We start from the raw sequence: 14,093 nt of genomic DNA, 5'->3' as shown, positions 1-14,093 counted from the left end.
ACTGAAATTGCTGCTGACAGCTCCACTTAACTTCACAAGGACTGTCCAATTAATACAACCACTTTTGTCTGTGCAGGTGGCATCCAGAAGTACAGCAAAAGAAATGAGAAAAATTTACAAGCTGTGGCATGACTAATCAAAATAATCTGATTCTAACCCTGGAGTTTTCATGAATACCCATTCCAAGTAAGTATTCATAAAAAACCAAGCTGAACTAGAAAAGACATCTGTTATGAGCTTAGATTCTGAAAGACATGGTACACAGTCACGAGAAGTAAAACTAGGAAGTTTTTGACTGCTGTCTGGAAAGGATCTTCATGAAATTTTTGGATTATGAAATAGTGGAAGAAAGGGGGGGCACTGGAGTATTTCATTCTGGACTACCCTGTGTAGTTAGGACATTTGATTTCTTGGAAGAAGCTGAAAAAAACAGGAAATCTAAACTGGGAAATGGAAGAATGCTGACAGAGAGAGACAGTCCCCAGGTAAACGTTTTAGGTTTTCATATCCAATAGCACAAAAAAATTGTTGGAAAACTCTAGGAAACTGAAGTAGAAGTATAGATAATTGAACACCACAGGATGTAAGAATGGAAAGCAAAAAGAAAGCAGAATAAAGCAGAACCAACAATGACTAACTACTTCACTGAAGTATCTAAATCTATTCTCATTACATGAACAACTAGGTAGAAACAAAGGCAAAACCAAAAACAAAGCATCCTCCACCCTAATAAGAGATTATCACAACTGAGAACTAAACACAAACAGTTTAATATTCTCAAGTTGCAGAAATTGTGAATATTTACCTCAAAAGACTTGACAAAGTTAAATTGCTTACCTTCTGGTAAGGTTTCCTAATAAGTTCTAGGGAGTCAGTAATTAGTAGTGCAGGAACAGCAACTTAGCACCTTTAAACGTTACCTAGACAACCACAGACCTCCCAAGTTTGATCTCAGTTGAACAGAGCCTTTAGATGAATTTAAGTAAACAATATTTATGGAAATTTAGTAACAAACAAATGGAATAATATAGAGCAGAGTACACATAGCAAAATTTCAGACTGAAGTGTCTTTCTTTTATGACCAGCAACATAACTGATAAATTACAACTTATTATTGCAATAACTAAGAAACAGAAAATGAAGCGTCTTAGATATATTACAGTAGGCTGCAATGGGGAGGAAGAAGAGATTAGCTAATTAATTTGGGGGTTGAGAATATTAACGTCAGTATTTGTTAAACACAACAAGTAGGACTTCATTGCTTCCCAAACTTGTTGTCAACATAGGACGATCAGAATGACAAAGAAAAAACAAAAATCTGAACTAAATAGAATGCATCAATATTAAAGGCAAGGTGATCAATCAACATTTTTGTATAACCAAGGAGCTAAACAGCTGGCAGAAGAGACCCACCTTCCTTAGTCAGTTACCAACTGTCAGAGAGCCACCAAAGAACATGGCCATTAAAAACTCAAACTGAAATTTGGGGATGGCCTCAGGCAAGATGTTTTCGGAAGCAACAGGGCATTAACACTATTGTACAGACGCATGAGTGAGAACTGATGAACCATTCTGATAACCCACACTTAATACAAATGCTGACTAGATCAGAATAGAAGGTGGCTCTCAAAAAATACCTTACTGGAAGAGGGTTAGTGTGTGGTCTGACACTACGTCAATCTCAGTGTAAGAACAGGATGCCAGTCCCAAACTTTCTTCTACCTGATGACTTGGTCTTACGGTTTCTGCTGCCCCACAACCGCAACTGCTGCCTGTGAACCAGCTAAATATGCACCAAGGAAAAAGAAAGACTACTCAACTAATAAGAAAACAATTGATTTAACATATTTGGTGTCTAAATACTCATTTAGACAGAAAAATAGAAAGCATTGCTAGATCAGTTCTAACCTAGTTTTCCAGGAGAAAGGACTGTCCTCCTACTATTGTACTGTGAGGTTAAGGAAGTGTCTTCTCTGAAGGTCTTCTCCACATTGTATTATTTTTAAAGACGTTCGCTACCAGTAAAGGTAGTAGTTCTTTTTCTAGAGGAAAGAGGTATTCTTCAAAGCAGTCTCCTAACATCACCCACCCTGCTTCCTAGCTATTCAGTGTTCTCTTCTCAGCTGCAGAGCTCTGTGGGATGCAGCCTGCTATGAAATAATTGGACAGCTTTCACAAACGAGCATAAGCCATAGGAAAAAACTTATTTTTCTATTTTGAACAGAGTGGAAAATATTCATACTCGTTAAATTGCCAGATTTTAAGTTTTCACACCATATTGTTAGGACACTGTTCATCTTTAGGATACCATATGACTTACTTGCTCACGATATAATTTTGTCTTATTCAACTTACCTATACAGCTTCTATGAAAATTAGTCAGCTGATGTAAAACATGTCATCTTCAGTGTAATAAATTGCATTATATTTGCCTCAAGATCCGGGTTGAAGTGACTTCAACCTCCAGGACTTCAATCAAGGACAACAAGGACTTCAATCCTTCTTTATACCTCCAGAAAAAAAATAAGGATGACTGAAGGCTGGGGAAAGATAGTTAATCTGCTTGAAAATGTAAATAAGTTTTGGCGTCTCAAGTTGAGAATTAAAACAAATCTATCTATACTTGAAACAGTATGCTCAGATGAGAAAAACTAAAAAACCACCAGGGTCAAGCTATTTTACCTGTCCTCCACGAGACAGAGATAAAATGAATAGGATTTTGTCATTGACCTCAAAAATGTGCATATCTAACCTCATTATATTCACAGAAACTGCAGGTAACTACAGTCAACTTAAGGTCATTTTAAAAAGTTTTAAGAAATGCACTGGCTTCTTGGTGCTTGTTCTAATTTGAAGTACTGCTTTTCTTCCCACTTTCTCATCATTACTAGTAATGTGTAAATTGTTTGATAGTGTTTTGACAAATGGGTTACAAACTGCTGTGCTCTCCATGACAGAGATTAAGCTATTTAGCAACCCAGAGGTGTGCACCATACAGCATTAATTAAGTGGGATAATATACACATAATTGAATAAAGGACCAGCTTGAGGAGAGTCAGGGAAGTATGGGTTGGGGATAATAACTGCTCAAGTTTTTATTTTTTAGACAACTTCAACATACAATAAAAGGCTTGAATAAATAGTTTCATAAGCTAATTTAAATAAAATGCAGTATTTAAACAATTACCCACAGCCTGTAACAGTCCAAAGCAATACTGACACGGTATTTTCCAAGTAACATTTTAACTATGAGTGTTTTAATGTCACCATGCAACCTGTTTTACTCCTGACAGTGTTCTAAACATAATGTTTTCAACAGTTGATAATCAATGTGTATATTAAATCCACATACAAATAAATACGTTATTTTCATTGAAATATTTTTTCTCAGCACAGTTGAAAGAGAGACTTAATTACATCCATGTTTCCTAAAGCAAAGACATATAGACACCATGGGTGGTTCTTGAAACCATTCCTTTCCTCTTCTTGTGGTGGTCCTTAAGTATCTGGCAGCAGGAACAGCTCACATATATGGCTACAAATGCTGAGTCTGAAAATCATATATTCTCTGTGTTCCCACGGCACAAAGCTCAGTTACGGATGTCACCATAGACAGGCCATCACCACAATTACCATGAAGCTTCCAGTTGAATGAAAAGTCATTGGAAAAGACAAAACCATAGAGGAAAAAGGGAGAAAAAAAGTACAACAGATGGAGGAAAATGGAAAGAAAGAAAAAAGCTCACAGAGACTGTGTTGCAGTGACAAGAAGATGCAGCTAATGTCACTGATGCACTGATTTACTAAAGAAGAGGGGTTAAAAAAAGTATCAAAAATTATCCAATACTTTTTGAAAATAAGAGTGAGAAAGATTGAAAAATTGCTCCACCAATACCTACTGTCTTCAAAAATATCATTTATTAGATATTACTATATTTTCTTTGTTCACAAGAATCAGGTAGATTCTGAACTTGGATAATACTGAATAAATTCTGAAGATACAGATGTGGAAAAAAGTTTGCCATCGTTTTTTAACATATACTTGACAGCTATGTTATTTTATCACATTACTGTAATGCCTCAACTGGAATAAATTTAAATTATAAATTAAGACAAAACATGTTTACAAGATCAATAATTAGAAAATATCAAAAAAAATCCAAGAAGGACAACGTTTAAATAGTGAAATTTAAACAATCTTGAACACAGGCTATTTTTCTTTCAGAAACTGTTTCATCAAGATTTTCCTGTGGCAAGAGATAGCATTATCTTTTTATAGATCACATATTAAAGTAAAAAAGACATTACAGACAGAAGTATACATTTTTTTGGAGGAAGAGCAGAAAAGTAAGGAGAAGCCTAAAACTTGACTGCAGAGATTGCCTGGCGTTTGTACAGTCAAAGTCCCAGAGCTCTCACTGATTCCAAGTACAAGTGATCAAGCTGTTCAGTAGAGCACTCAAGTTATTCACTATTTTTCTGGTGCTCCCATCTGTAAAATGGGTGGTTTCATAACTCAGCTTGCCTAGCATCACATAAGAATGAATTCATTAGGAGAGAACTGAATCCAGCTCCCAAGGGCAGTATTCAGCTGCCTTAATCACAATGCTTCCTGAAGTACATTAATTCCCCATCCATCATTGCAACAATCAGAAAAATTATTTTTCACTACACAACCTGGACAATAAGATGTGCCTAGCCTGTTCAGGAAGACAAAATTCTCACAAAAAAAGGTGAGAGGTGATAGAGAATAATTACAAATTGTATAATGATCAATGGGCACGTATGCAGAAATTAAGATTGGACAGGCAGTCCACAATTTTGACAACTCCTAAATTTCAAGGATTCAACTTCAAATGAATATAACTACATTTGAAGGAAAACATTTATGCATAGCACCCACGGTTTCCAAAAATGCTTGCAAAATAAATTCTCATATATCCATGAAGTGGTCAGAAGCCACTCAGCCCTACAATCTCCTCTGCATTTTGAGCTGATGGGGCATGTACCGACAGAGGTAGCCTGTTAATCTCTCGCTGTATCTGTATCAGAGGGAAAATGAGTTGACTGAGTGGGTTTTATGGAGACTGCAGCAGCACAGACATGCTGAGGTTTAGCAGCCTCAGGAGTCGATTCCACCTGCTGGAAACGGGAGAATTTCATCCATGTTATGGGCACTAACATTTCTACAGGTAAAATGCAAAAGTGACACTATGCAGTCTGGTGAGTTAGTGGTTTGAGTGCTTTTTTCTTTCTATTTAATAGCTCAGTGCTGTAGTACAGAATGACCATTTAATATGGTACACGTCACATAAGAATAGTGAATGAGATGAGTAGATTAAGCCACAAGAATAATCAAAGCTCTTTGATCATATACTCTGAGAATGGAAAGACACTAATGGTGACTGGCATATCAGGAGAGAATCCCTAGAAACTGATAAGATACTGCATGAAGGCAAGCACTATGAATATTTTTAGCAGAATGAATTTTAAGATGAGCAGACTGAATGGGACGTACTAAAAGAACTGTGCAGAGCTAAGTCTAAAGGGTGTAAGAGAACAGCAAGAAGCAAGAGTAAGGCCAAGGCTAAAAAAGCCTTAAGGGAATACATAAGACTTACATCAATGAGGATGAATGGCATACTGGAAGAGTCATTGGAGACCGTGTATTACTGGAACGCAGTAAAAGTTGAAGGAAGTTGTAGAGATGATTATCAGAAGTCAGAGGAGCCAGATCAGACTGAACCAAGGTGCATGTAGGAAAAGGAATCTGCTGACTAGACAGAAAAGATCAGCCAGATGAATCAGCCTTTTCTGTTCTTTCCCTTCTTTCTGACCTCATCAGCTACCTTCTCTCAGTGGGCTAAAGTAAGCAGATTGCTGATTATCTCTTAGGTCCTCTCCCTCACTTACTGGCTAAGTTGAATCTCCAGTGAGCAGTGTATGATGGACTGAAGCAGTCAAGCGTAAACCGGTGCTGCTCTTCACACCTCTTTTGCGCACTGACCTTCCCTGTGCATGTTCCTCAGCAGTAAGAATCACATGCACCATCACTATGTTGTCACAGGCATCCAACTTTTCAAGTAATTTTCCATAACTGATCCTTTCTCTGTCATTCTTCAATTTTGCCACAGTTCCATAGTTCAACATCTGACTGCCTATGCACCCTTATCTTCTCGTCCAGCCAGCATGGGACACTCTTCTCAACTTCATTTCAACTTGGTTCTCCAAACAGGTCTCTAGGCCACCTGAATCACGTCACCAGCAAGGCCTCCAGCCCCATTCTTTCACAGATGCCTTATTCAATCTCAGTACACAATCCACTTGAAATGTGCTTCTTTTTCTCCCTCATCCTTTTATTATCTCATAACCCACTTACTCTGTCCAGGTGTTCACAGTTATGTCATGTTCTGGCTTTTGCCCCAATCTCTTTCATCCTACCACATTGTTTATAGCTGCTCTCCCCACCACAGTTAATGACTCCCAGATCTGTCATTTTCTCCCAGACTACTTGTTTAGTCAGTCTGCCTCTCCCTCCACTGGCTCTTTGTATCAGTCTACCTCTGTATCTAAAGTATTCACGTTACTTTCTGCATTTAGCTCAGACAACTTTCCTTCTGCTACCTCCTAGACAGGAACACTCGGAGTGTAAGAGGAACAATCAAATGCAACAACACAAGGCTGTGCCGCAGGAAAAGCTCTGTTGAATCCCAGATAGCTCACACCTGTGTGAAGAATCAAAAGTTACTAAACCCTTCAGTTTGCACGTTGCACAGTAGAATCTTAAGGATCAAAGTAAGCCAAAACTAAGCAGATTTATACAGAAACAGGTACATTCCAATACAAATTTCAAATCCTCCCTCTTAAGTGTAGGAATAGTACCTATTTTAGTTTCTATTCTACCAAGTAATCATTAGTTTTTGCTCCCGCTGAGTAAACAGTAGTTTTTATTTTATCCTGTAACAAAAATGAAACATAGCAAATTTCTATCCTGACACTGAAGGTTGGCGCATTTGTCAACTTCTGCAAAAAAGGCCTACTAATGGGAAGCGTGTAACATGTAACTGGTACTCTTATAAAATCACATTACACTTATTCTTTGAATGAGGTCAGCAATTAGCACTCAGTGATGCCGTTTCTATGCTGTAAATTATACGCTCCCCACCTGCAGGTTTAGCAAATCCACATAAAAATAACAATTCACTATAACCTGGAATAATTTCCGTACACATGCTTATTGAGTTTCTTTCATTTAATTTGTGTTCTTGACTGTCTTCCAAATCAACACGCATTGTCTCTTACCCATATATTTAAATTCACCTTGTATGTTTTCACTAGGGTTTGTAGGATCCTGAAACTTGAGTACTTAAAGATGGTTAAACTTGCTTGTGCCAACATTCAAGTATCTACTTGTATCTCGCTTTATCATTTGGACGGTTAGTTGAAAGTATTACCTAAAATTATGCTCTAAAATTGTTGTTTCAGAAAAAAGGGACACATGGCTAGCAACATTCTACGTTTTTCTTACCTTTTGTTATTTTTGGAAATTGTTTCCACATGTTAACAAGTATTAAACAGGAGTTAAAAATACTTCGATGTTCTAATAGATTTCTGAGGTCACCAGATTTCTTAAAGAAATCCATGACAACTATTTGACCTTGAAATATGCTTGCGTACAGGATTTCATAGATTTTTACAGTGATTTCAAATTCAGTGCTCCATTGTGAAAAGGTGCTGATACTACAGCAGTAAATTCTGTGCCACAATCTTCTCTATAGTACCACATATTTCTCAAAATTAATTGTGATTTACTGACTGAAAATTCACCCATTTATAGGGACTGGTAAGACACAACAGCAAGAACAAGATGGAAAATATTTCATATGAAACAATTTAGATGTCAGTTTACAGAGTACATTGCTTCCAAATTTATCCCACCTAAAAACATGAATCTGTGTTCCAATAGCTGTAATCTTTGAGGCTAATATAAAACCCTCATAGCAATATTTATCTGAATAAGTGCCGATCAACAAATGCTATTCTATGAAATGATATGATGCTATGATGAAATGATTTGTTTCTTGGCACACAGTACTTCTCAGTAACCATACATAAATCTCTTTTCTAGTAAATTTTTAAAGGTCAGACTTCAACGGGAAAAAAGTTTTCTGAAAATATCTTCAATTTAAACTCATTTTAGAGTTAGCCTTATGAAAAGTTTATGCAATATAAAATCAAACAAAACTTAAAATAAAACTGTTGACTTTGCTTTAAAAATATTTGTTAAAATCACAGAAGACAAAATATGGATGTTTTTATTAAGAACAGCACGATGGCAATGGCACACATGCGTTTTAAAGTAAAATTTCCTCAGATTAATTTTTCACGAGTGCCTAAGTACTCAATTTTATCCTCACTGCAGGTGATATATAATTGGCACTATAATGGGCCAAGAAGGAGTGAAATCTGAAACTCTGGTACTGAAACAGAGTTCTGCTTCCCCCAAAAATATTTCAAAATAATATATAACATTTATTTTTATTTTATATATATTACGTATTTATATATATAATATATAAATAATAAATATATATAGATATATGACTGGACAAAAGTTGTTTCTACAGTACCTTCAGGGGTGATAGCACTAGGACACACATCTTTTAGCAGATCTCCCAAAGTATGCAATTGTCCTCCTGAAGCAATTGGTCGAAACAGCTTCTGTATAAAAGGTCTCTCTGTTGTTGCCTGTTTTAATAACAAAATTAGCAAAACCAACAATTTAAAGACCATGCAAATATCTAGTATCATTATCTGAGACAGGCATAATGTAGGACAGAACAGGAGGTTGCAGCAGAAGCAACATCTGGCTTTTTTTTTTTTTTTTTTTTTTAACAATTTCAAGGAAGTCGACACTCCAGTAAACTGTGAAAATCATTTATAAACAGTGTCCTGGAGATGCAAAAGTGTCAAATTATTTATTAAACACTTCTGTTATGGGAATAGAATCTGCTTGAGCAAAGCATTTAAACATTCTTAATTTGAGTAAATATGCAGTGAACACAAACTTCAGAGATCAGCATGTGTCAGTATTTTCCCAAGTCAAATCAATACTGTAACAAACATCCAATACCTTCTCCAACAGTCTGTCTTATTTCAGAAATACATTAAGCACTTTGAACGGCAAACATGTACCTTTACAGCTCGAAATAGGTGATTTTTTTCCAGATTTGTTGAAAAATTCAAGCTATTACAGCCCCAAGAAACAGAGCATAAATTTTAAAAGTTTGTGTTGTGTTTTGACAGATGCAGTTATTAAGAACTGCAGTTATGTTAGGGTAGTCTCTTCTCTGAGTATCTGTTGACCCTAAAGTTGTGTACACAAGGATCTGATACTAAAAGTATAGGAAAAGTTATTTCCTGATAACCTGATCTCTCCTCCCAAACTTGGCACCTCAGCTAGAAAACAGGATTTTAAAACACCATATTCAAACAAAACCAGAATTATTGCTGACAAATTTATACTAGAAAGCAGCTGATGTTGCTGGCATCACAGGTGACTGGCCTCCAGTAAGCTGTACTTCCATCACATACCATCGTAAAGGGAAAAAGCAAGGCAAGTCAGGGCCCACCTCCAAATGTAATTTCCTACCCCTCAAAAGTTGTTCCTGACCTACTGTGGTAATTCAACAATATAAATAAATACAAAATTAACGTTAAAAAGTATTTTATCTTGTGGTGGAGCTTTTGGGGAAAAAAGTAATCATATTAATAAATGTGAAGATTAAAAAAAAGATTTCAATAGAAGTTACAACATGGTCTGTGTTAATTAACTACATGAAAAACCAGAAATAGCGGACTAATGATAACAACTTAATTGTCATTCACCTCTCTGAAACAGCAAGGAAAGGAGTCTTTTTGTAGCAGTGATAAACTACGTCAAAGTAATTGCAGGGGGGACACACAGCTACTTGCTGCTTCTTGCCAGCAGTCTCCATAAATGGAGAAATAATCTTTTTTCCACTTTTCCTTATGAAGACCGATCAGAGGGAGCTGCCTAGCTGCTGGAGTCAATTCTCCATCCTCAGGGTAGCAGAGTATGGACATAAACAGCACTAACGAACCATCCGAACATTTGAGAAATGATGGCAGGCACACAGCCAGCAGGATTCACCTCACACATGAGTTTCTATCGTTTCTGAATTAATTTTTCACACAAGTCTAATCACAGCTCCCAGGTGCTTACCATCTGAAGTAACAGAAGTGGAAATAAGCACCAGAAGGCGGCGGCAAGCAGAGGTGGCTATCATCAGCAGACGCTTAAGGTACGAATTTCCCAGGTGTTTATTCCATTTTCTCTTTTGTTTGTTTTGCTTTTTAATAAATTAGAACTTTTCCTAGTTATAATAATTTAATGCCATACTACAGCAAGAGGGAAAAGTCCAAAAGGTATTTTCTAAAGGATCTCCCACATAGCTGCTGACTGCTGCGAAGTAATACCCCTCAGCTGTTATATTGAAACATTATAGAAAATGAATTCAATTTTATATTTTAAGTGTTGAGCAATGCAGATGTGGTAATGTAAATAAAAATCACTGGTCTCCATCAATGTTAAAATGATAAAAGTAACTGCATGTTAATTGTTTATACAAAGACTGTGGTTCGCATATAATTCTACAGGAAGAATATTACCCCAGCATGCTTACATTTCTTCCCTCCCATATAGCGGATGCTTTATGCGTTCAAAGAGTCAAAAGAAAAGTCCCATCCTACAATCTAGGGTGTTTATAGGAGAACTTCTCGAAGTGCCTTAGTCATACAGCAGCATAAGTCAATCTTAGAAAAAAATCTTACTGTCACCCCTTTTGAAGTGTAGTAGCTAGTAATACAAACCCAACCTGACTACAGCTTTCTACTCTAGTATTTACTGCAACAACACAGCCAACATGAGTAAGCACTTACATAATGTTATATTTTGTACAATATTTGCTTAATCAATCATGCAAAACAGCCTGTAACCTAACCCACAGAGACATCACTGCGTAACTGTCATAATCTATGCCAGGTCTAAAGCGTGTTATTTCTACAGTATCCATTGTTTTTTTTTTTCCAATTAGGATTTTTATAGCTTCAACAGAATACAGTGCTTTTTGTATTTTACAGCCCCAATTTATCTGTGAGCTGTTCAAAAGATGCTGGATGCATTCGAAGGGTGAGTAAATCAGTAATTGTTAATGATAAATCTACAAGGGAAATGCCCTCAGGTATGTAAACATTTTAAGACAATCACCTCGCCCAAAATTTGCAATGCATTTTACACTGATCACATCCATAATTTAGTAACAAATCAACTGTTGATGAAAGCAAATATTCAACTCTTAACACACCTCCTAAGAAGCTGGACTTCTGCATCTGAAACCTATCATTCTTCTATACTACCTACACTGCCCCACAAACCTTGTGCTTTACAGAAACGAAGACTTTTTTTTTTTTTTTTAAAAAGAAAGATTAAAGTGTAACAGTGATAGAAAAGTGGCAGTGAAAACCAAAATTACACCACAGTGAGAAGAAATACATTAGAACTACTTTTGGGGGAATACTCGCATTGAGAAGAGTTATAGGTGAAGTAAAGTTTTAAGAGGACCTTTAAGGCAGTGTAAAACCCCACAAGATCAGAGACAAGCTATATAGTTACATATTGTGTTAGCAATTATAACTTTCTTCACTATCTTCCTGCCAAAAAGAGTATTCAGCTTGCCTGGTCCTTTTCAGAATCAACAGAACATCAAACACTGCATGAAATCCACAATTTAATTAGTCAGACATTTTATACAGGATGCATCTTAAAATGAAAAACATAACTCGTGAACTGCTGGGTTTTAATCTGGAAAAATCACAGAGTTACCACTATTTCCAACTGAAGGAATAGATGCAGTTTTTCTGACTAAATATTCTGCCGCTACTCTAATTGTATTCAAACAAATAAAAGCTACCATACATATTGAACCCACACAATAAAAAAATTCCTTATAATTCCCACATGCACATAAGTTGGCAGCCTAAAATCATAAAACTTTACTTTCTTACACACTCTGTATTTTCAGAAATTGGCCAAGTTCATAGGCTGTACTGCTTTGTAACGAACCACTTTCCACTAAAAAAGATCTGACAGAGTTTATCATTTTGTTTAAATCAATTTGAAGTCTACCAAACTTTCAAATTAGCAATAAGAGTTTGTACAGGGATTCAAATTACTTTATGTAAATGGAAAAGTACAGGAACATTTACTACTCCCTGAAAATAAAATTAATTTAAACAAATTTTATTTTTCAGTCAAAAATACGTTTTAGATATAATTTTCTAACACGTCTTCTGTTTTGTAGAAATGTTCTCAATTAAAAATCTTAATACACAGTGCAAAAGTGGCTAATTTAAAAGATGATAAATTGTTGTAGTCACAGAGCTATCCCATACAGTGCCTGTCTGAATGCAAGATACTGCAAAGGCCCATCTTAAATACTGCCCTTTCACTGGTGCTGAAAACGTTTTTTTCTGCTGGTATTTCTGGGTCTATATTTTGGCTCCTTTTTGCTAGAAGTGCTAGTTCAGAATGATTTTTTTTTGCTTTCTACTGTTAAGACTAAAATGATTGATCCCTTCGTTGTGGAAAAGGCATGAGGAGTATTAATTTAAAACAAACAAAAAACCACCCCAACCAAACAGAAAAAAAAAACACAATTACTTTCTGGAAACTAACCAGGCACTTTATCAGACTGAAAGATTAAATGGAAATGGCATTTAAGCTCAGGTAAGAAAGAGTATGTGTCAGAATCTGAAAGAAATAGTTGTGTGTGTGTAAAAATGCAAGTCCTGAGGACCTAGCCTAAGGTGATGCTCCTGAACTTGCTGTGCCTCTTTTCCCAGGTTTTCTGATTTTAATAATGTTATCTATAGTTGCTTCAACTGCTACATATTTTGACTTTCATTCAGAAGCTAGTCACGGATTAAGAGATGTTACCTAACTCAAACTCATTTCATGTATCCTGATACCTGTGGAATAAGGCCAATAAAAACATTTGACAGGCTTCAGGAAATAAACAGTAATATAAAATAAATTTAAAAAGATATACAACGGAGAGCTTTTACATGCATAAACAGCCATTGTTTCGTGGCCAAAACAAGCCAGCAAGTCAGTCTCTGCAACAAACAGCATCAGTGAGGTAGGAAGGAGAAGAACATTTGAACAGCAAGGCAAATGTTGACTATGATCATCCAGAAAACACAAGCAGGTGACTGACTACATGATAAACAAATCTCACAGTAGATTTAGCCCAACTCCCGGTTATTATTCTGCATTACTGGGATGCCTGTAGGCCACACAAGCTGGTGATCACAGCAGAAAACAGTGATGCTTTATAAGCAAAATTGCTTGTGTGCCTAGATCTCTAATTCTTACCCCTACCTTTCAGTGCTGCTACTCTATGCTTTCTACCTCTAGTCGTGCTCCTTCCTAAATAAAAGTAAATATTAAAAACCAACCATTTGCTTTTGCAATGACCAGTGTAACTCAGATTTAATCGCTCTTATAAGTTAAATTAAATGCTGCAAAATATTTCTGTATAAATAACATGTCAATAGCTATAGCAGTCTTTTTTTCCCTGTTTCCTGTATATTTCTTGTTCATGCAATGTATTAAATATTATGAATATTTTATAATTTATGTTTCATCCCCCATCGCATCTTAAACTTACACTAGGGAGTCATAATAATCTAGTGATACTCATTTTAATTGCTCCCACAACAGAGTAAAAGGGAACATGTCACTAAAAATATCAATATTGCTTAACTGATACTTGTGAGTGATTCTTATTTCATCATTCCCTTAATAAAAGCTTACAAGAAGAGTTAGGCAAACGTGTTGAAGCCAAGATTATCTTAGGCACAGACTTGTTATGTTAAACTACAAATTCTTCATTTCAGTTTCATTTGTAATTTCAAGCTAAAAACACAGCAGACACTGCATTACTTATTAAATTGATTTGTTCTCCTGTGGTCTGATATTACCAACTCATGTTTTTAACCTGAAAATATTT

At 36.0% G+C, this 14,093-nt stretch overlaps 1 protein-coding gene across 6 annotated transcripts in view; it reads right to left on the bottom strand.

The window, feature by feature from the left end:
• Nucleotides 1–14,093, bottom strand: part of ATG5 (autophagy related 5) — a 78,342-nt gene that overhangs the window by 18,117 nt on the left and 46,132 nt on the right. For 5 of the 6 annotated variants that reach the window (XR_013949221.1, XM_080586992.1, XM_080586994.1 and 2 more), the window contains one exon: nt 8,631–8,748. Coding sequence is in view for 5 of the 6 variants with exons in the window: in XM_080586992.1 (XP_080443118.1) it covers nt 8,631–8,748 (118 nt within the window). In the remaining variant the exon portion in view is untranslated. Of the gene's footprint in view, nt 1–181; nt 6,726–8,630; nt 8,749–14,093 lie in introns of those variants that run through there. The other variant, XM_080586993.1, reaches the window with a different exon arrangement.

Source organism: Anser brachyrhynchus (genome assembly GCF_964034855.1).
Source record: "Anser brachyrhynchus genome assembly, chromosome: 3".
In the NCBI taxonomy this organism is placed as follows: Eukaryota; Metazoa; Chordata; class Aves; order Anseriformes; family Anatidae; genus Anser; species Anser brachyrhynchus.
This window is presented reverse-complemented; position numbering and strand designations above follow the sequence as displayed.